This window comes from Cydia fagiglandana, chromosome 6 (genome assembly GCF_963556715.1).
Source record: "Cydia fagiglandana chromosome 6, ilCydFagi1.1, whole genome shotgun sequence".
Taxonomy (NCBI): Eukaryota; Metazoa; Arthropoda; class Insecta; order Lepidoptera; family Tortricidae; genus Cydia; species Cydia fagiglandana.
In genome coordinates this window covers 6050003-6077181 of record NC_085937.1, presented here as the reverse complement: position 1 = coordinate 6077181, position 27179 = coordinate 6050003, and the positions used below count along the sequence as shown (strand labels likewise).

The 27179-nt window shown below is 38.8% G+C and overlaps 1 protein-coding gene across 7 annotated transcripts in view; it reads left to right on the top strand.

The window, feature by feature from the left end:
- The window catches only part of LOC134665038 (myelin transcription factor 1-like protein), a 315775-nt gene that overhangs the window by 156925 nt on the left and 131671 nt on the right, over positions 1–27179 (top strand). For all 7 annotated transcript variants that reach the window (XM_063521813.1, XM_063521814.1, XM_063521815.1 and 4 more), the window contains exon 3: positions 13005–13044. In XM_063521813.1, coding sequence (XP_063377883.1) covers positions 13005–13044 — 40 coding nt within the window. The remainder of the gene's footprint in view (positions 1–13004; positions 13045–27179) is intronic.

Genomic DNA, 27179 nt, shown 5'->3' with positions numbered 1-27179 from the left:
CACATTTCGAACGCGTCTATTCTTGCCCTTGTGCGAGCTTTTAGAGAGAGAGGGATAGATATAGGTACCTGCAATTAAGTACTTAATAAAACAAAGCTTCTTTGTCAAGCATTCCAGTTTATTTTCGTTTTTCGTGATTTTTCTGACAAACAACACATGCTGTAGGGAAGATAAATTACGAAAATCTTGTAATAAGGGTCGTTATTATGCCGCTATGTCGCGAGTGTCACAATGTGTACACATTTCGGCACTTAGCTTGTTAATTTGACGATGACTGTCGCGCTGCCATCCGTCATCGCGGCGACTGTCGTAGGGCGTCTTTGCTTGCATGGGACGGAAGGGATAAGAAACTAGCGGGGTATAATCTGGTCCATGAAAAACTACGTTTTCGTGACCATAGCATAAGCTTCTAGATTTCTACATACAGAATTGCAGCAGTCACTAAGGTATATAATAAATAATAAGGTTACCCCATAGCAAACAATACAGCCATGAAAAACGTTGTCGCCCTGCCTGACACTGTTTGTATAGTCTGCAATAGACTGAAAGGCCTATGATTGACCCCTTAGCAACTAGTAGTAGATCAAACATTTCCGGACATAATCTCCAATTAGGAAAATACAAATACTTGCTCATGTTTAATGTTTTAGCAGGCGCGAGGGCCGATTCAATAATGGTACTATGTAGTTACTTACAGTAAGGAAGTAAGGTGTGTATACTACAAAAACCGGCCAAGTGCGAGTCGGACTCGCACACGAAGGGTTCCGTACCATTATCTATAAAAACGGTCACCCATCCAAGTACTGACCCCGTCCGACGTTGCTAAACTTCGGTCAAAAATTACAATTGTTGTTAGGGAGCCCCATTTAAATGTTCATTTTATTCTGTTTTTAGCATTTGTTATTATAGCGGCAACAGAAATACATCATCTGTGAAAATTTCAGCTGTCTAGCTATCACGTACAGATCACGAGATACAGCCTGGTGACAGACGGACGGACGGACGGACAGCGGAGTCTTAGTAATAGGGTCCCGTTTTACCCTTTGAGTACGGAACCCCAAAAATGTTGCGAAATTACATAGGCGTCCATTTCGGAAACATCATTAACTTGCTACACTCGCTCATCGCTTAACAAATGCAATTCTCTTGCTTTGACTCCTAATTGTAAGATCATCCCGCGGAGTGAACGGGGTGACTGATTATACGACGATGAGTCGCGATTTTTGCCGCGAATGGGTTAAGTCAAGCCGTTAGTTGGGAAACTTTTCAATAGATGCAAAGGAATTCCACTTAATTTTAAAGAAATTTGTCTTATTACACGCCCATGGCTTGCAACTTTTGTTAAGACTCAGGGGGCCTATAGTTTATTAGATATACGAATACATAAATATACGATTTTTAATTCAGTGTCCTTTTCATTCATTCATTGTCATTGGATACGCATATGTTTCTCGCGTTACTTTTATTAAATTACTTACATTAAAGTAATACATTTTCTGGTGGTAATGCAAAAAAATCTGGTTCAATAATTCGTTAACCGCCCTGGCGGCCTTCGATAATCCTTCGATAATTCGACATACATATAAACAAAAAAAAATCTGGTTAACCGTAAAAGTTCAAACATAGGTATTGTTAGAATTTGCGGGTTGGTAAGCTAAACAGCTCAGGTTGCGAAGTGAAACAAAGGTCGGCCGATAATTGGACGGGGTCGGTCTGAATGCGCGCTAGACGAGACTTAATTGAGGTTTTCGAGTTGGGCTAATTCGCCCCACCTTCGATCAGCTCCCTGGGGCTGAGGGTCCAGGAGCAAACGGGTTAAGTGAAGTGCGGTGAGACTCGATCTTTTGTAAAACACTTACGAATTGGTGCCAATTAAGTAATTATTTCATAAATATTGATTTGAATTATAGTTTTTCATATACATGGTGCGCAAGCTGCACTGAAGGGGCCCACTGATTAACAGTCCGCCGGACGGTATCGCCCTGTCAGTTGTTCGGAACTGTCAAAATTTTGTTCTAACTGACAGGCCAATACCGTCCGGCGGACTGTTAATCAGAGGGCCCCTTAAATTGAACGTATATAAACAATTAAAAGTTTAAAAATTCTAAATTTTATACCAGAATTTTACACGACACGTCCCCGGGCAACGAAAAAGTCCACTATGATTAAGAATTCCCTCACGTCCCGCCGAACAAAAAGTAACAACTAAATATTTCGGAGACGGCCCGATAGAGGTCGGGTGCGGATAACAAAAAGTAGGGCCGAGGCGGGACCCTCGACACCCGCGCAGATATGATAATCCCAAGTATGTAAAATAGTGAAATTTAAGGCCTTTCCATGTGAAGAATTGTGCTCGTTCGGTAGGCAAATTATTCTAATACGGCCCTTTTATTCGAGGCACACTCGAGCCGCGGGTCGAGATCCTCCGGCACTCATTTGTATTTCAATAAAACACCACTAGGCCTATCTAAACACAGCTATGAAGCTGATATCGATAGTAGGCAACCGAGCGAACGCCTGCAATTTAAATAACTTGTTATTACAATGGTTTTAGTCGTATTTTCTCGATTTATAATCGTTCATCAATCAAGTTCTCGATGAATCAATTTGAATACATTGAACTAGGTATGGAATTCATCGACGTCTACATAAAGTTATAGATCGTGAATACAGTCGTAGGAAACAAAAAACAATTCCCGGTTCGGTTGCATTGTGCCGGTCCCCTGATACGGTCGCGGTGCATTTGTGGATATGCCAATTCAGATGTGAAAATAAAAGCGTCGTATCGCGGGCCGGATCCGGTCGTGTCGTCCGATTTGCATGGCGTGGAAAGTTCACAATCGCACGGTCATCAGCCTGCGGGGAGTATAATTCTTCCTCCGCGCGTCTTCCTGTATCTACCCTTGCGAAACCTCTTTTTGCCGGGGTCCGGCCGGCGGCACAATTCTCGATACATAAATTTTCGCGATCGGTCATCCCTTAAAAACAAGTTTAGCTCTTTATCCGGAGGAGAGTAAGTTAAAGAATGGGTCGGCCGTACGTTACCCTCCGATTCGTTACGTATTCAAATTATTTCGCCGTCCTGTTTTGGGTCCATTTGTATTGCTATGTGTACCTACGAATTCCGCACACTTTTGTTAGGGTGGTACCATTGATTTGGAACCTTTAAATAAGCGCATAAATTGTAGATGTGCTGGAGATTGGACTAAAAATAAATGCGCTGGCTCGGGCGGAATAGTACCGTAGAGGAAGTTAGTCTATGCCTAATTAATTGGCGCGTCATGTGGCTACGCTAAGACAGGAAGCCACCCCTGACGAGCCTCTAGACAGGTCACCCTTCGTTGGAAAATTAGTACTCACTTGAGGCTATCCGATATCCTTTACCTTTACGATCATTGAAATTATAAGCTTTAAGTTTGATTTTAGTTCGATGTACAGTTTCTTAAGATATTAGATATACATTGGAATATTTCATAAGATAGTTCCAAACTTCAAAAAAATAATTGATATAACTAATTTTGTAACCCCGGGGGTTATGTAATCGCTTAAACAACCAACTTATGTATTCGACATTAGAGCTACATGAGTGTGTTCTCATGCGTATTAGCACAGCGGCAACGTGTTCCACTCAGCGCTCGGCTGCCTTTGTCGCCTCATCCGCGTCCACGCCATTCAGAACGACAACGAAAACTTCACCAGCTCAAGATAAAGCCGGCCGCGTGCATGCGACACACGTCTACTCTTTACAAATTCCGCGCTGATGTGGACCCATTGAAACGGCGTGTAAGTTTCGCGTGTGCGCCCGGCTGAATGCAGTGATAAGTCGCAAGTTGACAATGAGCGAATCGTGAGTTGATTTCGTATTATGCACAAAATTTCAACGGCTCTCGGGTTTTAGATTTTGTAAGGTAACTTCGCTCGTTAATAGCGATTGGTTACTTATCGTGATACTGGTGTTTTGAAGTTTTACCGAGCATGAATACAGAATGTGAGTTTTGTACCTTCATACTTAATGTACCTTACGCGATTGGTAGATTTATTCATTGTCTATATAGCGCTAAGAGTTAAGGAACTCATGCCAAGTCAGATGACATAGATATGAGGAGCTAAGTGAGAAATTCGTCTGTATTATTTCATAGTACTTATAGGAAGGAGTCTGAAAAACTCAAATCAACTTAACTAAACCATTTTGTAAAAAAAAATGCCAATATCTAAGTAAATATTTTTCAGCATTTCAATATTACCTACGAATATCTGTTTGAGCGATGACACATGTATGCCAAAAAAGAAAGGGGTAGGTTCCGACCGGGGTAAGATTTATTCAATAAAACTTACAAAAAAATTTAGTGACTTAGGTAACCTAAATACGTAAAATTGCCACAGCAAATAAGATTCAATACTTTCCGCAGATTGAAAAATCTGAATCGGATAACTCTTATGCTACACCATAACAGCGGTTGTTTAGCTAAACCCCGGCTTATTGAATAAGCGCATGAATCACCGGCGCGGTCCACTGCGTCCCCCGTATCCCATACACTACAGCCCCATACATTTGTCCGGCGATGGGACGTCGCCGCGCTTTCCGCTATGAAGATGTCATAGCTGGAATATTTTGCAAGCAGTAGGATAAAATCTCAGTTTTTTTGGAAAGTTTTTTTGTCCCTGGAACTTATGTTTGACTTTAGGGGCGCATCGCTTTTGTCGGTACTAAATTATGACATACGAATTTATTGAGCTAGAGACAACAAGCCATATCACTCGCACCAAAGTACGGTATGGTCAGAAGAGCCGCATGATAATACAATGATGTTAAAATTACATTAATTTGTACATTCGAATCGGCTTTCCGCTATTGAAACCTTAATAATGTACTTAAATTACCCATGTTTCATGAATTTGCATTGGAACTTGTTGCTAGTTTGCCCTTTCAAATATAGTTTTGTTCAAACCAGAACAGGTCGCAGATTAGACAACATTTGCGTCTATATGAACAATGTATTACTTTCTTAAATACTTACACAGTTACACACACATACACAACACAGTACACTCACTCAATGTGTATAAGAAGTAAAGGACTTATAAAAAACATTAATATTCAAAAGCATTAAAAATAGGTACCGTACTTATACCTACCTTTAAATGAACTATAACTTGTTACACCATAAATTCTTTAATGTATGCCTTTGACTAACTGATATAGTTTAGTTTACTGTGGACTGTTTGGACGCTTTTTATCCCACTAATGCTATCGCGACAAGCAGTATTGGACACTTTTGTCATGATTATTAGATTGAAACGTATAATGTCTCCACGCACCGCTGGTCCGAATCCGAATTGGATCTCCGTTGAACATTTAGTATTTTCAATAAATAGAAAATAACTTTCCAAGGATGGGTTGGTAAATATATCATATTGGTTTTACAATGTTGCTGGGATAATCGTATTATGGGGAAGTCGATTATTTTTTAATAGAGCTACTAGACAATCGAAATACTACATTTCACCTTGTTTTAAAACTTTTAAATAAGGGTCGGCTGTTTTTTTATGTTAATAGTGACGAAATTGTCATGACAATTTCAAGTTTGTGACCTTGATAGCCTTCGGGGACATTGCCAAATCCTTGAAAAACCATAAAATAGTCGGATACTGTTTTGATTTTGACAATTAGTTCAAAGGGCTACAGAGCTAAATTAATTAGTATTTGGTTTACGTTAGGTATGTGTGCGCATTGCATTCTTTATTCCTATTGTAATTATTACTGTAACTAGTTTGAAAACAGGATCAAAAATACAGTAACACGACATATACTACTTATACGTAAACAAACTCTACTGTCGTTTCCCGTTCAGCGTTTTGTAATAATTTGTCCTAAATGTGAAATGTATGATGAAATAACAATGTAAATACTTTAAAAACACATATCAATGGCAGTAAAATACTGTAGTTTTTTCCTATGTCATGTTATAATTGACGACAAGGGTCTGCAGGAAAAACATTCTGCTGAAATAGTCCTCCCCAGTGTGCCGGCGCACGTGCGATCGACGTGGGTCGCCGGCGCGGCGAGACGCACAAATCATGCGACATGCGACACACACGCTGCGACCTCTATTCGATACGCCAATAGGTCACTCTTCGGGCATTTTAAAAGTATTACTACACCTATACTTTGGACTACACACTTTTTTTGGGTATATGTGTTTGGGCCAGTTTACATAATGTAAGTAATGTCGTTTATAATTGTATCAAATGATAATGTCGAGTCGTGGCAAAATGCTGGGATAGCAAGAACCGATAGCATGATGATGATAGATATTTGGATAGATAGATTATTTATTTATAAATACTATTCTATTCTATTCTATATATTATAATAATTAGTCATGAACAAAATTTTGAGTGTAACATAAGGCACTGGTTCCACCGCGAGCTAGTAAGCTATGAGCTATCGGCTATAAACACGAACAAAAGATAATCACTCCCGTGTAAATAAAAGAGACACGGCGATATTTATAGTTACTCGCCCAGTGGTGAGCTATAAATATCGCCGTGTCTCTTTTATTTACACGGGAGTGCTTATCTTTTGTTCGTGTTTATAGCCGATAGCTCATAGCTTACTAGCTCGCGGTGGGACCAGTGCCTAATGGTGGTCCTACGCTGGCAGTTATATAACGCTATACAACACAGCCAATGTGGGAGCACCATAAGCAAACATACACTGAGAAGTTTTATTTTCATATCCCATGTTATGCATTTTCAACAAAATCCGTCTCGCTCACCGATAGCAGTAGAGTTAGATTTAGCTCGCATGCCCGAACTTCGGCCTCACGGGGCGGCATGCGCTCGAAATTGTCAAAGCTAAACTCACTGCAGTCGTTTTTACAACGCAATAAAATATACGAATAAAAATCCGCTCGCGAACCAGCAATAAAATAAAACGCTAACCGTTTTTACGGCGCCGACAATATAATGAAATAATCGTAACGGCCGTCGACGTCATCGAATGGCCCGATAAATCTTCCTCGGGTCATATTGTCCGCAGTCCTCTTGGCAACACTTTAATATCGAGAAATATCATCTCGATAATCGAAGCGGTGCGCACTCGCCACTGCGTATAAATCACTCCCCCGCACTCGCCTGTCGTTTATTTTTTAGACTTTCCATTTCCAAATAAAGTCCCAGAGCAGCGGGCCAGCACTTCCGCCTTCCGGGGCGGTTTTTATATGATTTGTCGGCTGTCGGCCATTTCCCTTAATATTGTCAATATTTCAAATATTAATTGTTATAAATCAGGAAAGTTTTCGCCGGCGATTTTTATAGCCTCTCTCGGAATTGAATTTCTATTTAATTGTGATCACGTACGACCGTCATAATGGGCGTTTATCGTGTTTATAAATGGAAACTGAATCGATGGACGGTACTTGCAGGGGGAAACGTGTTAAATTATGTAGGTACACTTAGCGCGTCAATCCACGCACTACTTTGAAAAAGTTCCGCCCATAAAACATTAACAAGCACTCAAGAAAATTCCCGGGCGCTGCCCCGTTCGTTAAGTAGTGTCAGCCGGTAGTTTTTCCCACCTCGAACTGGCGGCTGTCCACTAGAGGCCGGAGGGTCGCTGTCAACGCGATTGGCGAGCCGATATCTCCCAGGAGTGCCGCCCCGGGCTCGCAGCCTCTCGAGCACGAAGATCATCGCAAAGCCCTCAATTAATGACAAACAATGGCAGCCCTCACGCGCCCAATTTTCAGTTGTCGCTCTCGTTTTGCGTGGTGACAGTTGGCACGGGTCAACCTCTCACGCGACGCTTATTCCCAAAGCTGTTGACTTACATTATTCCGCCCAAACAACTTACTAAACACCTACAGGATGTTGTCTTATAAAAACCGTAACGTTGAATAAATAATATGACCGACTTTTTACGAACCCATATAAAAACATTGCGCCAAACAATGTGCGTACTCTGTTTTGCAACACATTTTAAAACACTAATTACAATTTTACCAAACATGGTATTGTTTTGGAACTCTCAACTAACACAGTTTTCATTTTGAAACCCCGTTGAACATTAAAATCCTGGCTACAAAGCGTCATGTTAGTCCTGGAGCGTAGTTGTCCGATTTCGTGAGGCCAGATACACGAGTCTCGCGCCGCTCGCTCGCTATCGATCCGCCCCCCGCTCCCTGCGGGGGCAGAAATTTGGGAAAACTTTGAAAGTTTCGCGTCTAATTCAGGAGCACGCACACAAGCTTGCAATCAGCCCAACTGTCGCACACAGCCGCGCCGGCAGCCTTGTAATTCTTCTACTTGATGCCTTACATTTTCAATATATCACGTGTCGGCAATACCACAATAAAATTGGCTAAAGTAACGCAGAATAATGTAACACAGTTGTCAAAGGTGAAGTTACTCTTACTTTGATACGCACGAGTCGGCAGCAGATCAAAGCTGGTGTCATTATCCATTGTGGCGTAAGTGCTTTTGAAAAGAAAACAATTAAGGAGATGAGCTGTAGGGTGACCACGGCGTCCTGGCGACAATGGCCCGGAGACGGCCACTTCCTGCTCGCGATCAAAGGGATACTTTTTCAGTTTGTTTAATGACTAACTGAATGGTGGCCATTCATTTCATCTAGCTAAGGAGAATGTTTTTATTCGTTATTGAATACTGCCATGCATCAACAAGGATATACCTATAATATAAACCATGTATACCACAATACTGTTTTACAGAATATTTTCATGAACAACTTATCATAATAATCGTCACGTGTCGTATATTATTATTTGTGAAAAGGCCGTATTCAAAATACAATTAGTTCATGAGAGTACCTAGTATGCACACCCTTGAAGGTTATGAAATTATTCTAATAAATATCCTTATTTGCAGAGCGCGATCGTAAAACGTTTTAGATCCTCTGTATAGTTTTGTCTTTGTATCTATTTATGTTCCACCCGTTCCATTTCATCTATGAAATGTATTTTTCATTTCCTCGTTAATTTATCGCGGGCATAATTTTTAAATATCCTTTGTCGTCACCGCCGTTAGTAAACAGGCTGTTTGTGCCGCAAATAAAGGAATTCCATTCAGCGGGAGCCTTTTGCGGGAACAAAAAATTGGGCCGCTAAATAAAAACAAAACCGCTTTGAAAGCGCAATTAGTGTGATTTAATGGCCATTTAATTATACTATAATTAATGTGATATTTTAAGCTTTTCTCCTTTTTTCGCGATTTAAGTAATGAATATTTCACTTATCACGCGTGTATTACTTAATATTTGCTTCCATTCTAAAATTACTTAATATCAATTTTGTTAAAAATATATAAGTATATCAAAACACATCTTAATCTCTTATGACTAAAAAGTCAACTGAACATTTTTTCTTGTTTGTTACTGAATTAATCACGTAATAATAGCAATATAATATAAATAATTGACAATCCCGCTCATGGCCTGCAAACTCTATTCTAATTAACATTCCCATTAGTGTAATGAAAGTGTTCTCTTTTCGAGTCCACATCGTATGATTAACGCGAATTTCGTCACTCGCGTAATGAAGACAACTTAGGTACTCCTAATTTTATTATGTGAAAGATTGTTTAGTGAATTTATGATTGCAATTAGAGATTACTATTTACTAAAAAGTATGAAAAATATTTAAGTGTTGCTTGACTAATTAGTTGATTCGTTAATTATATTTAATTCGTACTACTTAAATTTAGTACCAACGTTCTGCAACGTAATCTAATTGCTCAATGATACACAAGATTTATTACATATTTACTGTGATTGAATATCATTTTGCCCTTGTATTGACAGGTTATTTCTCATCATAAGTAAAAAACTTAGGTCACTTTAGAGTTGATGATATAAGACCGAAACATATCAATGAAGTGAATAAAACCAGAATTAAACTATGAGCTTTGTGCCGTTTTGTCTTCGTCCTAAACTATTTTTAGGAACAATAAAATAAATCAATCAGAAATCAGAATTGAACTACCATTCTGATTTCTGAGTGACTATCTATCTATGTCTATGAATGAATGACATTTTTCCGAAAAATGTTTACATTATCCGTATGGCTTTGCACAATACAGATTTCACATCAAGGTACTTTTTTGAATAAACATAATTTTAATTGACCTTATTATTTTTTGTCAACCCTATTATTATTCTACGGGTTTCAAAAGGATCGTAAGTTTGAATGCTTAAAAACATTCATACTTAAAAATATACAAAATATATTATGTTACTGCAACAATTATGTGTATAAACTAGCTGCACGATATTTGCCAGATCTGAAATATCTCAGTAAGTACGAGTAGCTTTAGTGACAAAAGTTTCTTGTTGGTTGCGTTTATTACGTAAAGATTTACTTTCATTTATTAAACGATGTCAGAGTTTACAATACAATTCAATGCAAATCCAAAAATCACTAATTTTTTTACCTAAACTAACAACTAATAAAACTATTCACAAAATTCGTTCCGAGTCCCTCCAGATGCAAAGGAGCCCATCACGCTCGCCGCATTGCCACGATGAACCGCGATGGACAACCTTTGCATAAGAATGACCCGGAGCGGGGGTCATGACCACCCTCTCTCATTTATAATAGTTTTAGTCTTGTTTATTTAATCATAACAAAATATCTGTTACAAAAATATATTTTAATTTAAAAGTTGTCGATTTATTTTCATGGCGGTAGGAATTAACAGAAATTAAGGAATCCCGGTAGCGGGGGGCAGCAACTAATAGCGGGTTCTTAATTAAACGACGCCAGATTGAGCAGATGGCATTGCAAAAATTAAAAGATCACGGTGTAGGAATTTACTTTTATAGTTAAAAATAACCTATTAAAGGCATATGCCTTAATGTGTATTTACATTGTTGAAAATATACGTACCTATGTATTCCTGTTAAGCAAACCGTGGAGTGCTAGTTTAATTTTTAAATAATTTTAGAATAGTTTTATAATTATATATCATAAATAAGAACAATGTTAATAGACGTAGAAATAACGTAGAAATAAACAGTTTATCAATACTACTACTATTCATGGGATAACAATATATTTTGTTTTTATAATAACATTTAGTTTACATATTTTTGTCTTATCTGCATTTTTGAAGAAAAAAACAATGTTCCTCCTGATTTTAACTCCTTGGTCCCAAAGCCCTTCGATTATCAAAATATTCTGTCTTTACCTACATTGCTGAGTCTTAAAATTACATTAAGGGCTCGCAACAAAACCGTGACTTTATGGCTTCAGTTAAAGTTTAAGCTTAAGGACAAAACACTAAATATATATATATATATACATATTTATGCTGTTTGATATAGATACGGTCGCAAAGGAAACTTGGAGGTTAATTGTGAAATCCAAACAAAGTTATCCGTCGTTTTAATTTGCTACGTGGCTTTTCTTTTCAAGGTCTCTTCCAAGCAAACCGAAGTTATAATTTTTTTTAACACTGTACTTAGATTTCTTTTACAACTCCTACAACAAACAAATAATTTAAAGTATATTTTAAAAACTGAAGTGGTTGCATAAATACATATACCTAATAACACCTATGTGACTGAAGATTAACAATTTACCCACAAGCGGAACCCATCTGAAAATCAATTCATCTTTTTCAGACATTCGTAGGCACTCGTAAAAAAATTGTTTTTTTAACTAATTTAACTAATACTTTAGACAACGTAAATCAAACAAAAGACTACCTTCATCAATGAATAATTATAGTATAATTAATTTCGATAGCTTTTCGTACAACAATACTACCAATAGATTACTGTGCTATAATAGTCTATGCGGAAAGAGAAGAGTCGTGGAATGTATGGTGCCCAATAAATTCCTCGACTCTTCTCTTTCCGAACAGACTAACACGAATGTTCGATACTCCGTCAGATAGGACGGGGCTTGTGTAAAAGAGCGGTGGCAACAAATAAAGCTGTTAGCTGGCATCAGCAGTCGAGACACGCCACGGATCAGGCGCGGCGCCGTGGATTGAGCAGAATGTTACTTTGTATCAAACTGTCTACTGTATTTTTTAGAGTATACTGTACTCTAAATATGTTTACTGATGTACATACTTAACATACGTTATTACTATTTACTCCAGATGAGAAAAGCCAGGTTCAGTTTTTTTATTATTTTAAGTAGCCATATGTACATTATTTAGCAGTATATCTATTTTTGGTACCTATATCTAGCCTTAACTTTAACTTAAGGCAATTAAGTACATACTACTACTAACATAGACCAAGACACTTAAAATAATAGAAGAAAAATACTTTGAACCTCGCTTTTCTCACCTAAAGTATTTACTTTGTATTTAAAGTACTTGCTATGTATTTAGTCATTACATATGACGAGCAAATAAAGACGTCAGTAAACATATTTAGAGTACACTTGCCAAAATACTAAATGGTCCACTCCTTTCATTTCCTTGATCTCATGTGTCCCGGTCCACCTCACAAGAAAACCGACTCAAAGTAATAAGAAAAGGTAGAAGTGCCCCATTGAATGATAACACCGCTCCTTTGTCCCGCCGTCTTGACGAATCGAATTAAAAGGCTTATTGTGTCTACGTGACAGCTCGACGCTCGACCCTCGGCGTTTGAGCGTTTTTGTCTCAACCAAACTAAAATATTACAGGCCATTCACTAGCTCCGAGGGGCTATGGAGGGATCCGCTACTCGAATTTGTACTCAATTTTTAACTCTCCCCGTTAATTAAGAGCTCCTCTTTATTAGCGACAGTCTTAATGCGTTAATTGTCGAAATGCAATCTCGGAAGCGGGACTTTTTAATCATTCAAATGCGTCATATTTTAATTTGGGGAAAGTTTCCAGTTTAAGTGACAGGGATTGTAAGCCCGCTAATGGAATTTGTAAATATTTTTCGTGATGAATTTCAATGTTGCTCGAGGAACTTAATTTGGTTTCTTATTTTTTTCTAGTAAAAGATCGTGACACTAATGACATCGTGTTTGTTTCAGGCATCCCTCCGGCACCGAATGCCTTCGCCGTCCGACCAAGGTAAGTCGCGTTTACCTAAAAAACAACCTATTTGTCCGCAAAAAACCACTTCCCTTGTAAGACATCTTAATTATTCATTGCATCCCACGACGCCGTCCAAGGCGAGTCATAAAAATATACTAAAACGTACACGCACATTAATGAGGGCGGTGCAATATTTATACACAAGCCACCCTAATTGGTGGGGTGGAGAGTGGAAAAAATGGGCAATTTCACGTAATGTAATATGTATATTTAAGGTGAAATTCCCGAAGCCAGCGGTTTAGTCGTGGTACTTATTACACGACGCCACTTCAAACGTCTTTCCGCTGCGCTGATGAGCGCGCCGTACGGGAAGTCACTCTACTTACTCAGGTGAACAAATCTGCAAATAATGTTAAATATATCTACATAGTTACTTCTGCAGAATACATGTATTTGACTTTGCTCGGTGTCAAATCTTGTTTTTTTACAGATAATTAATGAAGAAAAGCAGGAATGATCTTCTTATTTGGATCATTAGTTGTTGCGTACAATTTCATTCATTGTATTAAGAACACATGAAAGTCATGTGCACTAAAAATATATTTAATAAATTCCTAGGAGTTTGGTAGGTTAAATACCTTATAGATTTTGGTACTGGTATGGGTATTTAATCATGTACGAGAAAACACGCTAATGTCTAACCTACACTATAAAGTGCGAAGTAGAGTAACCCAAGCACGTCAGTGGTGTAAGTAGCCCGGATTTTATTTTTTCAATATGTTTATGTGCTCGCTCCCCTCGCCACAATTTCCTCTTGACGGAAACCCTCAATCTAATGATACGGCTCCGTTAAAAAACACAAGGAAATTTAATAACGCCACCACCAACCAGCCTCAGCGAAAACAAAGAAAATTTAATTTCAACGATTCCCACATGCTCAATATCGCTGAGAAGTTGCCCCCTTCAAGAAATTGCACGCAAATTAAAAACACCGCCGCGAAATTTATTTTGAAGGGAAAGTTTAAATAAAATATTTTCACGGATGTATCAACACAAATCCATATTACCTAAGTGTCATCATTAACAAATAATGGCCATTATTAACCAATGGCAGTGCCAATATTTCTTTTTTAATTTTACAATTTCGTAGTCTCTCTTGTATTTTATTTTTAGATAAAACAAGACATTAATTGCTGGAAAAGTAAAAGTGTGTAGCATAGCTAATTAACGCAGAAGTCCCCACTCAAATGCAAAGTGACCGACGAAGGGAAAAACCAACAAGTGACAAAATGCGCATATCACGTAACGGGACCGGTGGCAGTAATAGCCGGAACAAAGCAGCACATTTCAAAGGTAAGCAAATTAGTTCCGCACTTAATGATCCGACAAAGCGCGTAAATCTTTTTAAAATGCGCACCCGCTGTTTCCTTCCGTAGGGTAAACAAGGTAAAAAAATATTTGCATAAGCCCCCGCATATATGCAAATGTGGCCCGTGCGAGGAAAGGCGGTGAAAATTGTATCAAATTGTACCAACGACACGTAGGCTTTGCGGCAATTTGTCAAGCGAGCAATAATTATTTTAGCCCCTCCTCTGTGAACGGAATACTATATGCTCCGATTTGGTAAAGAATATTAATATGTTTAAAAAAATGGTTGCATTTCTCCAAACTTTATATATTATGTCAAACCGTATGTATTTTCTTGAAAACTCGTTTAATGTGCTGAATTACTGCAAATGACAATAGCAAAAAAATCATGATTATTACACTGTTATTGTTTTATAGAAAATCATTCAGATATTTACTGCATGATACTGACACCACAAATATCAAATAGGTACTTTTAGTCTCTTTATTTAGCTTCCAACTAGAATTTAAATTTTACTTAAAGTTAGTTTGAAGACATATTTCTGAAGTCAATAATATTGGTTAGGCTATAAGTGCAATTTATGCACACAAAAAAAGGGACATCCGCTTAAAAACCGGACGTAAATTTCCAGTCAATAAATCGGCCGATGGTCTGGGTGCGGTGTGATGCGCCAAGCGTATTAATTGAGCGCTGTATCGGCTTCAGGCCCACCAACTTATCTGTGCTGCATGGCAAGCAATAATAACCTTATTGGTCAATGGTATAAGGGTTGAAAGTCAGCAATGTGTCGGTGTATTGGTGTGGGCCGCTGAGTGGACACGCGGATGATAATTGGCGAGTGCGGAATGGCGCGGAATCGCCTATATCGGCGTGGAATTGACTGCACGGACGCGGAGCGAGGATGTCAGAATACACTGGAAACGATGTTTGCACAACGTTCGTATCGGGCAATGTACAGTCGGTGCCCTGCCATAAGTTGGGGCAGTTACTGTACGAGTATATGAAGGTTTTTTTATTGACCAGCCTACCTACACTACCAACATGGCTACCTTTAGATTATAAAGTCATGTTCAGTTGGTCAACATGGTTGCACCGATCACAGTTGACGAACAAATAATACTTTCTAGTACCTAGATATCATAAGTATACTTACATATTAGGCCTAGGCCTGGCTATGTCTGACTTAGCCATAAGTATTTATGTTTTTTTTTCTCCAAATAGTCTAAAAAATATTATAGTTATTTGATACTATGATTCACTAATCTCACGATGTAGACACGCTTTTATAAAATCCATAAAAATTTTAGGCACCTACTCGTATTTATTACTCTTCCAGTATATTTTAGAATTACTCTCATAATTCTAAAGATCCAGCAAAATCTAGTTCCAACGTGCTCTGACATCTGTGCAGAGGACACACGCCTGCACGCCCGCAGGGATAAACGCATACGATTACGCGCCACAGGTGGTGTACATTTTTCACGGGCCGGCGTAATTCGGGCCGTGGCCCGTGCCCGACCGATTTGTAGTTCGCGATGCGTGTAGTGGCCGAGGGAAATAGTGCGAAGGGTTAATATGATGAAATATTGCCTTTCACAAATCAAATGCGTATAAATTAAACTCTCCGTGCATTTTTTACCTTGGTGAGAATTCTAATTGTCAGATATTGTTGTTTGTCACCTTATAATTCATGCATGTACTGAAGTACTTAAGTAGGAAGAACCAGCGTACCTAAAAGGTGGCAGAATCGCGTGAGATAATCTCCCAGGGGCTTTACGAACAACATTAACTATTCCAACTATTTATGTAAGGTGGATTAAACCTATCATGTATTATTAAATAGTTATTTTTAAATTATTCTTTCATTGTATGAATCATAAAAATCTTCGAGAATGAACGACTCAACAAAGAGTCCTTAACTCCAACAACGTGAGAAAACTTGGAAAATCTTAGAACCTCAAATGTTCAACATTTTCCCACGGTTATGAGGTCTTAATAGTGCGGCGGTCCTTTATGAAGTCGAGCGGACACAATAACGATAAAGGTGAGCGGAAAATCCGGACAATAAACCTCTGCAAAAAAGCTGAGCGGGGGCAGCAGGGCAAATAGTTCGTGAAATTTCCAAGGGCCCCTAGTAGTGGGGACTACCGGGGCACTTTACGACGGTCCTCCCAGTAAACCTACCCATTACGTTGGGTTAAAGGATCGTTCTACTCGAGTTATAAAGATGCCGAACGCTCGGCAAGATTTGTTGCCGGATGGATGCAGAAGGGTTGGGTTGGTCGGCATTATGATCATGTCGAGTCAAGAGCTCGTGTCATTTCAGCGAGTCAACACCGTGCGATGGAGAGGGCTTAGCGCCGAGTAGGAAAATGTGAAGCTTGGCTTGTGAATGGGATTTATTTGGATTATACAACTTCTGCTGTAGGTACTTCATGCAGCTTCAATATTTACAAATTGGCTAACATATTTGTGTTTCAGTTAACTAAATATTATTTATACACTGCTCTTTCTATGCTAAAACCTAAACAATAATTAGCACAGGTCGTATCGTAAACGTCATTAAAATCCAACAATCCCAAATACAGCCACCTAGGTTCTTAACAGTACTCTCAAAAGGCCACATGCACGTTTCGACGCCATTCTGCCATTTTATAATTACAGCCTTTCTAAAACTGTACGTCTCTTAAGACAAGCCCTTACAGTACAAAGTTGAATGCGTTTGCATTTGTGCAGCTGTAAATATTATGTTTGTGTACAGGTGAGACGTTGGTGGCTAATTGTACACGGCAGCCGTGACTGTCCAGTATAAACAGGAGGCAAAGGCGTTTACAGTGTTTGCAGTCGGCCCTCACGTAAACAGCTCAGTTTGCTGCCTTTTGCTTGCTGTCTAGTGGCGAGTAGGACTGAGGGCTTGAGTGTTTACAGTTTGCTAACTGAATTTAAGCTGTTTCTACTCCATATACGAAAAATCTGATTGAAATTAGACAAATAACATTTTGTCAGTAGGTACTACTCGTACTACAAGCACTTAATAGGCTTCATGCAATTGTTTAGATCGCATAATGGTCAATATTTCTCTGTGTTAGCTATTTAAAATAAAACCTATGCCTAATGTTAAAGTAGACAATCTTTTGCTCAATCAATACAGCTATTAGTAACTAACGTTGTCCTGAAAATTGCCTCTTACTAGTCCCCCAAATATTATTCATCGCTTCAAAGATAAAACCATGTTTTGCAACCAAAGCGGTTACCGACACAACTAGACTGCGGTCTGAATATCCCGCCCTAGACACGTTTCGGTCAATCCTTTTGACGCGACTCCGCAACCTGCCCGTGTGAACTAGCCCTTTGAGCTCGCACCTACGACCGCAAACGTTTGTGGACACAGCTTTATGAAGGTTGGTAGAGGGAAATTTGTTCCAATTTTGATATTTGAAATTCTTAGTGGCCAGTGCGTGCATGACTCATGCATGGAACTTATAACAGATTTATTCTAGGGATTGGTTATATTATAACGTTATTTTATGGCCTAATTTGTTTCATATTAGATTATAGATTGCAATAATTTTGTCTCGGTATGCCGACACATATCCCGGTTTGAAACACGGTTTCTCGGGATTGTCTGAATTTTAATACCAGTCGAACCGTGATTTTTATGTACATAGATACGTTACGCACAGATAGCATGTAAATTTTCTAATACCTGTACCAATGTTCAATGTTTCCTATTGTGTTTAATTATATTATTTGCTGTACGTAGGTAGTTACATTTTGCATACGATTTTGTAGGTAGGTACAAAATAGTATTAGGTAAAGCATCTTAGTAAGCACGCTCGAACTTGGCCAAAGCGGCTTCACAAAATATGCAGTTTGCCGCATCCCGGCCGCTCGCTGCATTTTACATGAGCACAATTTCTGACGATTTCTTCAATATTTCAGCGTGGGAATTCTCTTTTATATGCATAAAACTGAATAACGTTTATGTTTTATTCAATCGCGTAAAAATGCGAAATATGTTTAATTTTATTATAGACCGCTATTGAAAAGCAATTTCCAAAAGTACAATAGACATTTCTAACTACAACATAGTTCTGTTTTAGTAGCAGCATATCGACCACAATTCTCGAGTGAACAGCTCTCATATTATCAATAGCGCTCCTGACTGCCTGCAGGAGAATACATTAGCATTATCTATTAAACGCAGCTCGAGCTCCATTAGAAAACACATTCAATGACGAGATTGCGAGAGTTAATTTCATTTCCTAATACACGGCTCGTATTTGCTCACCATCCTTCCATGTTTGCACGCTAGCGTTCGTTTTACTCCTCAGACAACCATATTTTCCTTTTGTCTAGACGAAATCTTAACGAATATTTAAAGGGTTAATGTATATGAAACACGTAGCGCGAAACAGATACAATTACAGCCGTGTAGCAACACGAATGCGAGTTCGGAACGAGCGGTATCTCCAAATTGCTCATGTAAGACGAAATTAACCCTCGCCCACATTAACGCAGATAAGTCGAGGAGCTCATTTGCGAGCCTTCCGGCCTGCGCTCGTTACATCTTGATATTCTTTACCCCTTCACCGATACGCGGTTCGGCGTTCGGCGTTCGGCGCACCACACGAGCAATAAATGGCGCGGAAGACCCGCTATCGCGCCGCCCGATATCTTCCATCCGAATTAATTTCTGAATCCAGAAACGAAGCAAGTTCGCGGACTTGTTATTTCTACGTGCACCCGAGCGAGAGCACGCGAGTTCTAATCGCGAAGAGTTGCAAGATAAAATGGCGACCCGTAATTACCATAACGCGCCTTTCGAAGATATGTGGAGAATCTTAATGGTACGGTGGCTCCGTAAATAATGGGCTCTTATGGGAAAGTTGGTAAAGAGCACTGTTTCGAATGTAATTTTAGGGGCTTCGTGCTTCACGTGCTTTTAGAATAATGTGCTAAATACGAGGTAGGTGCGTTAATGACGGCATTTGTTTTGATATAAAGTTGTACAATGGAGCATTAATGTTCTTTGATATATCGACTTTTATTATGGTAACCGTAAAATTATTACTTCACCTACTTATGTGTATCATATCATAAAATTCTTATGTTCTGTACGACAAACTTATGAGTATGAAAGAAAATGCAAAGACTTAAAAGACCAAATAAGTTAAAATTTGACGAATAGCTTGAAAGATCAACTCCCAGAGTTCGAAATGAATATTTCTGCACTTTTTTGTAAATGTTTTCCACAGTTCATGAATCCTCTCTCCTAATCAGGCGCACCACAAAGCAATTAAAGCAAGCAGCATTCCGCGTTCATATCACTGGTAGCCGAATGCAGTCTCAGATTACTCATGAGTTATGATTCAGACTCAGCCGCGAGCCCGCGGCGTCTTACCCCTTTCAGGCGATAATTTAACGAGCTCTGTAAAACTAAGTCGCTATGACAATCTACCATTATGTGTGCGTCTTTTGCAAGTAATTGCTAGGTATCTTGTACGCATACATCACTGCTTATTAATATGCCAATCTACACTGATATCAGACCAAACTCAAACTTCATCACAAATCCATCACCAATATCGATCTCATCTTGTTAGAAACCTTCTTTGATTACGTAGGTACACGACAGGAGAGTATGTTTTTTTTATACAGATTACCCAAAAGGACAACATTGAACAATAAATCAATACTCACGATTGTAACTGTGATTCCTTAAATAAATTAAAAAAACCACCTACACCTACTTACACATTGTCAAATCAACGATAGCTAGAAAACAAATCAAATATTTTTTATTGAATATTTTGATTAGTGTTTTTGATTCAACGTTAAATTAACGTTAACTGTATTTTTAAGCATTTTTTTCTGCAAATGAGTATTATGCTTAAAAGCGTCTCTTCTTGATCTCTTAGCTATTCAAAACGCCCTCTAAGAGATCTAATGAAGCACAATATGCAATTTACGGAACTGCACGAGATTACGCATGAGTTACGAGCGAGTGCAGCGTTGGTCGCCCGCGGCGTCTTGCTTCTTTCACGACAATTAACAGCGGCGCTTTGTCGTCCCGTTCATTTATGCTTATCTGTGGTAAATTTAGGAAGCGAGGGGTGTATAAGAAAATTCATAAAACGTCTTGAAGAATGAATAGGTACGCTATTACCTACCTCCAAGATTTAAGACTTCTGACAAAAAAAAAGGTTTATTTAATGTTTTTCAAGATGTGTGATTCATAGTGGTTTATTTTCACGTGCACATTAATAAACAGCCGCATTATTCTCGCACACATATTTGCACACCGTTTAGTTCATTACCAGCAGCAAGCACCTAAATGCGAACCTGCTCCCTCACATTACAGGCATTGTAAATTAGGCACCAAAAACGGTCTCGTTTTCCGCCCGAGCTCCGCGGTTAATATTGTCTCGCTCTTGAAATATGCAGTCTTACCTGAAGTGCCGCTGTAATCGTTGGATATAGTGGCTCGTTTAATCCGAGCTACATCTTCTGGAATGTTCGAGAATGCAGCCAAGATTTGCAAGCAGAGAGATTTGGCCGCGGGCCTGGCTGCGGCTTAATATGAGCTTTAATTCGGGAAGGGATTTGATGCTGTAGGTGTAGAGTATTTTCGGTATCGCACTGTGCTAGTGAAATTAATATATTTCTACAATTTTCATTTAACGTGAAGCTGCTAGTAACGATTGAGAATATTCATTAATCACTTGTAAGGAATTTAAAACACCTTTCGTATGTAGGTCGAGGGGAACGCCCACGACACACTCATCACCTGGCTTAAAACTGTAAACGAAACAAAAACTCGTTTACTCACCCGAACCCTTTCGGAGTTGAAGTCGAGCCCTCAGCCCGCTTCTGGCAAACTTGAGCCACGGCAAACAGCCGTCAGCCGTCGTCGATGAAATTGCAAAAATGTAAAAGAGCTAATGTTTGCACACCTTAAACCCCTTCCCGACCCCACGTGCCGGCGTGACGAGCCGGATAAAAGGCTTTAATACACCCTCATCCCTTATTACGAAACTTGAAAAAGACAACAATATAGATCCAATGTGTCGCGGGCGCGGGCAATCATACGCGCATCAAAGGTGACGCGCCTGCGAGCTACCCAAGTGTGGAGACGCCTTTATCACGCCGTTTTGTGATATCGCTGTGTATGGAAATACCGAGTCAAAGGGCCGCGTTATGACATCTGAAACAATGCAGATTGTGACAATCCCGTTTCCTACTCATGTGAGGAAATGTTATTTGAATGTTTAATGAAGATCCTGGGTTTATGTGATGTAAGTAGGAATTCGTTACGTCACTTGCCAAGTTAGGCTCTTATACAATACAATGACATGAAATAAATGGGAATGTTGCCTGTGACTCATGAGTTTAGCCCTTTCTTTGCACAAAGTATATCTTTTATTGGTACTTAACTGAAATTGACCTCTGTAGTTTATTATCTAAATATTTTCTTAGTGCCCTAACCTAGTTTGGTCTCTTAAAAACTTTTCATCCTTAATAGAAATAGAATCAATTGCGAATAAATATTCTGTCAAAACTGTCGTTTTTGTCGCTAACTCTTTACATTTTTTTTTATGTGTACGAGTAAATGCCCATAAATTATCTTTGAAAATTTAGGGAAGGTCTCCTAACACCGTTTTACATAGCAACGCGGAAACTGGTAGCTGTCCTCGGTGCCCCCTTTACTGAACTTCAAAACTGTCTCCATACCATGCAAGCTGAAACACATCAAGCAGTCATTACGCCCCTGAAAAATCTCCAGGCTGCTTTGCAAGTCAAACCGCCGGCACTCCCCCGTAAGTGCCGCGACAGGCGTGTGCGACACTTCCAAATCATCTATAGTCTTTATGAATACTGATTCGCGGTTCAGGAGGTGCGGTTTAGGAAACTAAGATGCTCTGAGACTGAAGGTTGTTGTGGTAATCAATAAATGTGCATTAGTAAAAGCATGGGTATATAGAGGTAGAGGTAGTAAGTTATTTATTTACGTAAGTGGATTACAGATTGTTTTCCATTACATTATATACTTTTATACATTTGTTTAATGATGTCACTGATGTGAATAATTATTAGTGACAGAAACACGTTTGTGTCGTATTCTAAGTATCGAAATAATTTATGCTTTCGGTAAATCATTTCTTCCGGCAAGTCTTCAGAAAAAGTATTGTTTGAACTGCCCGCAACATTTTGTGAACTCGAATATTATTTTGCCATATGTTACAGTTTATGTGCGCCGACTCGGTAATGCTCCCCATACATAAGAAAAGCAATCAATCCATAATCGATTTGGCGACAGGGCTGAATCGGTTCTGAACATCCTCACGTCGTTAAAGCTCTCAAAATTCTAGTCAAGAACTCACAAAAAAACGCCTCGTCTTCCTCTCACAGTATTGGTACGAGTGTGACGGATGAAAGATTTTCGTGTGAAGTAAGGAAGGTATTAAGGCGATCGTTACTCGAATTATTCCAGCGACAGCCGCACCTCAAATTGACATTCAATCAGTGTTGCAACATTGTTTCCCTATCAATCCTTATTGGGAGTGCGCACACGCGCGCCTCGTCGATATGCCGCCATCAAATTGCAATTTGTTTATGAAAATTTATTGTATTCGCCATTACCGCAGCGGATTCTTTTCCTACGGGAGCGACCCCGCGGAACGAAATCACCTTATTCAATTCCCTTTTTGCATACATCACACGCATCTTGGGGGAACATCGTTTTTGTCTGAACACGCGAATCGCGTTCGGTGCGTGTTCGCTTCTTATTAGTCTGGATTGCGTAAAGGTTTTTCGCAAATCGCCTGCGGGGCTCCGCCGTATGTACACAAACTTCCCTCGTGTGTCTCTATATTTATCCAAATGTGTAAATCAAAGCCATCTTAATATCAACACCGGCACCTCAGGCTTAAGGATTATAAGACTCTTAATTTGCACTTTGAATGCTTTCAAACATAACTTTACTGACAAATGTAAGGTTTATTAAGAAGTAAAATACTTAGTGTAAAAGGATTAAGTAGTAGCTAAGCAAAGGTCTTCATATTGATGGTAAACTAGAGCAGCACGTCCCAAACATCTCCTGCAAAATTCTCCCTACATTCCTAAACTTAGAAGCATCTTACGAATCACCTGAAAATTTCCCATTCGCATATTCGAAGACATTCATTTATCAGCGGAGAATTAGCGCGTCGCGCGCTCGTCGATGGTAAGTGGCGCGCGCGATATGACACCGCTTCCCTTCTGTTTCGAGGATTTGGGAAAAGAATTGTCGCATATATCACAGTTAATAGGGTGAGGAAAGAGCACTACTTATGCCTAATGCGACAAGGAAACATGCTCCGCGCCGTACGCCCGAATACATTTTCAGAACTGGATTTTCAATGGCAATAAATATGTAAGCGAGCGCCGTGCTTTCGTATTTATTAGGTAGGTGGCAGTATTTTGGCTCCGACTGTATGTAGTCATAATGCACTCAATTTGCGTTGAACTTGGACACAGATACTCCATAGTTATCGTGTCCTTATCCAACTCATCATCAGATTATTATTTTTTTCATTTTGAGGCTTGCTTTTATTAAATTATTATATTTAAATTTCAAACAATTCAGATTATTTAAATCAATATCCAACAATTAGTGATGCAGGTTAAAATGCATATCTTGGACGCGAAATTTGTTGAAATTTAATCATCCTTATTTAAAAGTCGGTTACATGGTTTTTCTTAATTTGATATCTCTTATTATGCATAATATTTTGCGTCGACATCTTTTAAACAAAATAAATTAATTAATTAAAAATTTTGCCTATATACGTCCCACTGGGCACAGGCCTCCTCTCAAGCATGAGAGGGTTTGGGCTATAGTCCCCACGCTGGCCCAAACAAAATATATAATGCTTCAAAATGGAAAATTAAGCATCAATAAAATTATATCTCACAACTTTTCCCTTTACAAGGAGCTATTCAGCTAAAGCCTTACACCTATAACCATAGAAAAATAATACATTAACCCCTTTTTGTTGTGACATAACAGTAAACCGTGACGCGTCGTAAAGATGGCAGAATGACTGCGTAAAAAGCTACGAGTGCGGTAAATACCGACAGGCGATGAAGACAAGCTGGTAACAGTAAACGAATACTCTTACTAAGGAAAATGGTGATTACGGTGTCAAGAAATTGGCCTGTACTCTTCTGGCTTTCCAAATTACTAACTTTTTGGCTTTTATTCATGAAATACGATTATTGATGCTAGGTGCGTGTCTAACTAAAATTTTTGACTTCAATATTCTTCTTTAAAAAGGTTTTAAGAATAATACTTGACAAGCGGAGAATCAGTTTACTCTAGTCTAGTCCTTCGGTAAGCACATTTACCATACAACCAAAATTATTTTAGGGAAAAAATATGCTTAACACAACATGTGCCTAACATCGATTTTTTTATGCTAAGAGCTAAAAAACACATGTTTGCTCCGAAAACACACGGTAAAGTACATGATTACACTGCATTGTAATGCAAATCCGCTAAGCGATTTTTTGTAGAAAAACAGTGAAATGCTAAAAGCATGAATAATAAATAGCATTCCACATTGAAGTGTAGGCATATTAATACTGAATGACACTAATGATAATAAGATTTTTATATTCATTTAAGAATGATATTAAAAGTATTATACAATGTTCTAAAAATATAAAAACATAATTGAGACTCAATTATAATTTACCGAATCGTTTTATTTTTAACTCAGTGCCATAACCTTTATAGTGAGTGTTAATGATAAATATGTATCTTAAATTCTCATTGCGTAGGTAGATTATGTAAAATACAAAGTAATATTTTTTCGTATGCATACAACTGTGAGTTTGTCAAGCACCCCTTGCTAAAAACCGTTATATTTTCACCACATGATTATGTAAAAGAATTCCGAGATTTAGCGTATGAGGGAAAGAAAATGTGTGTCGTTAAGACCCGATTTGCATCTGTACCAGACCAAGGGGTGTTTTCTCACGCTGAAGCAATGTATTGGGCGGTATTATATGGCGTTGTGGAATAAATTAGGGATAATTTAAAAGTCGTAACATAGATTGTTGACTTTTTTGGTCAGCGCTATGGAAAATGACGTCGCTGCGCAGTTGCGTCGACGTTGCGTCGAGCAGCGGCCATAGAGTTGTAGACGCCGATGCTCGAAAGACGCTAGATGTGGGGGGGCCCTAACTAATTGATACGGTGCTATGTTTGCATCGATACTAAACCGACTTTCAGATTATTTTGTTTTGGATATCTTAAAAAAATCAATACCTGTTATCCTTCCGTAGATACACCGTAATTCCTGTGACACCCTAAATTTGAATTAAGTTTTAATGAAATTCCAATCGAAACAAAAAATAAGAAAGGACCAGTTTTAATTACAAAGAGAAATTGCGAGTTTTTGCAACAGATGTGATCGTTATTCGATGTTGTTAAATGAGGCCATTTGTTTAATCTCCCGATCGGCTTGGTGACAGTTGCTTTATCGTCGCCCCGTCGTAGCTCGTAAATTAACAACTGTCCAACGACAATACCATTTTAGTCTTAAATACTAAACTCAAAAGTAGACACCGGAAAAGTCTAGATTCAAATATAACTTAGTAGAAATTAACAGACCCATTTCACCGAACTAAATCATCGTCCTGTAAAATAATAAAAGAGGCTAATTTTCCAACTCAGTTAACGACTTCCCCGTCAAGTTAATAACGCAAAACAAATTACAAACAAAATCTCCTAGCAACATCAAAACAATTAATCAAAACGTTCAACCGTTGCAAAAAATTAAAGAAACAATCCTTCCGACTCTGCGAATGCCTTTATTATTATTTAAATCTTCAAAATGAGTCGACAAAACTGCGAGATATAGATATAAGTCTGCAATAACCCATTTAGGAGGATAAGAAAAAGGGATGGTAGTCATTAGCATATAATGACAGTAATTAAAATACACAAATAGTGCTATAAAGAAGGCCCGTCGGTGAAGGGTTGTCTTCATCATTCTCGGCGAGAATTTATACATGGCAAATATTTTCGCTACGGCTCATGCAAACCGCTGCAAAATTAAGAGCGCCTTTGTTTAATTTATTAATTAATGGACCCACTGGCTGTGACGTAATGAAGATTGTGTATTCAGCGGTACAGATTACCCCATTTCGATCAAATAACGCATGCGGGCCCATTTAAGTTACTTTAGCTAAGTGAAAAACTTAAATGCTCGTATAATCCGTATAGTTTTCGCTTTTATCAGTTACTGTACAAATACTGCTTAAAATGTATTACAGTTTATTTTACAATTTATAGGTAGGAAGACGTCATCCGAGCTGACAGCGGAGCTCACGGACAAGCCTTCTCTGAGATATAATTTCAATTCATCCGTCAAGTCCGCTCCACCGCCTCGCAGACAATGGCGGCTAATTACGAGTTGTAAGGCTTTATTAACGCAATCGCACAGTTATTAACATAAAAAAATAATATTTACGCGCGCCGGCGCCAGCGAAAGCTCTTAATTTACGAATATTGCGGCATTAGGTTTACTGCGCCCGCCTCAACCCTTCCGTCTTACAAATAATTGCAGTGATGTTACAGAGAGGAATGGGATAACCGACAAGATTAAAGCTCATCAGAGATGTTACGCCCAAGAAAATTTAGCGTTCGAGGTAATAGCGGCATTTCACTTTCCGCGCCGCGATGCTAATGTTTTATAAGAACGGATTGATATTTCTTGCACGGATTCGCAAAATGATGTCTATTGGCCGGGAT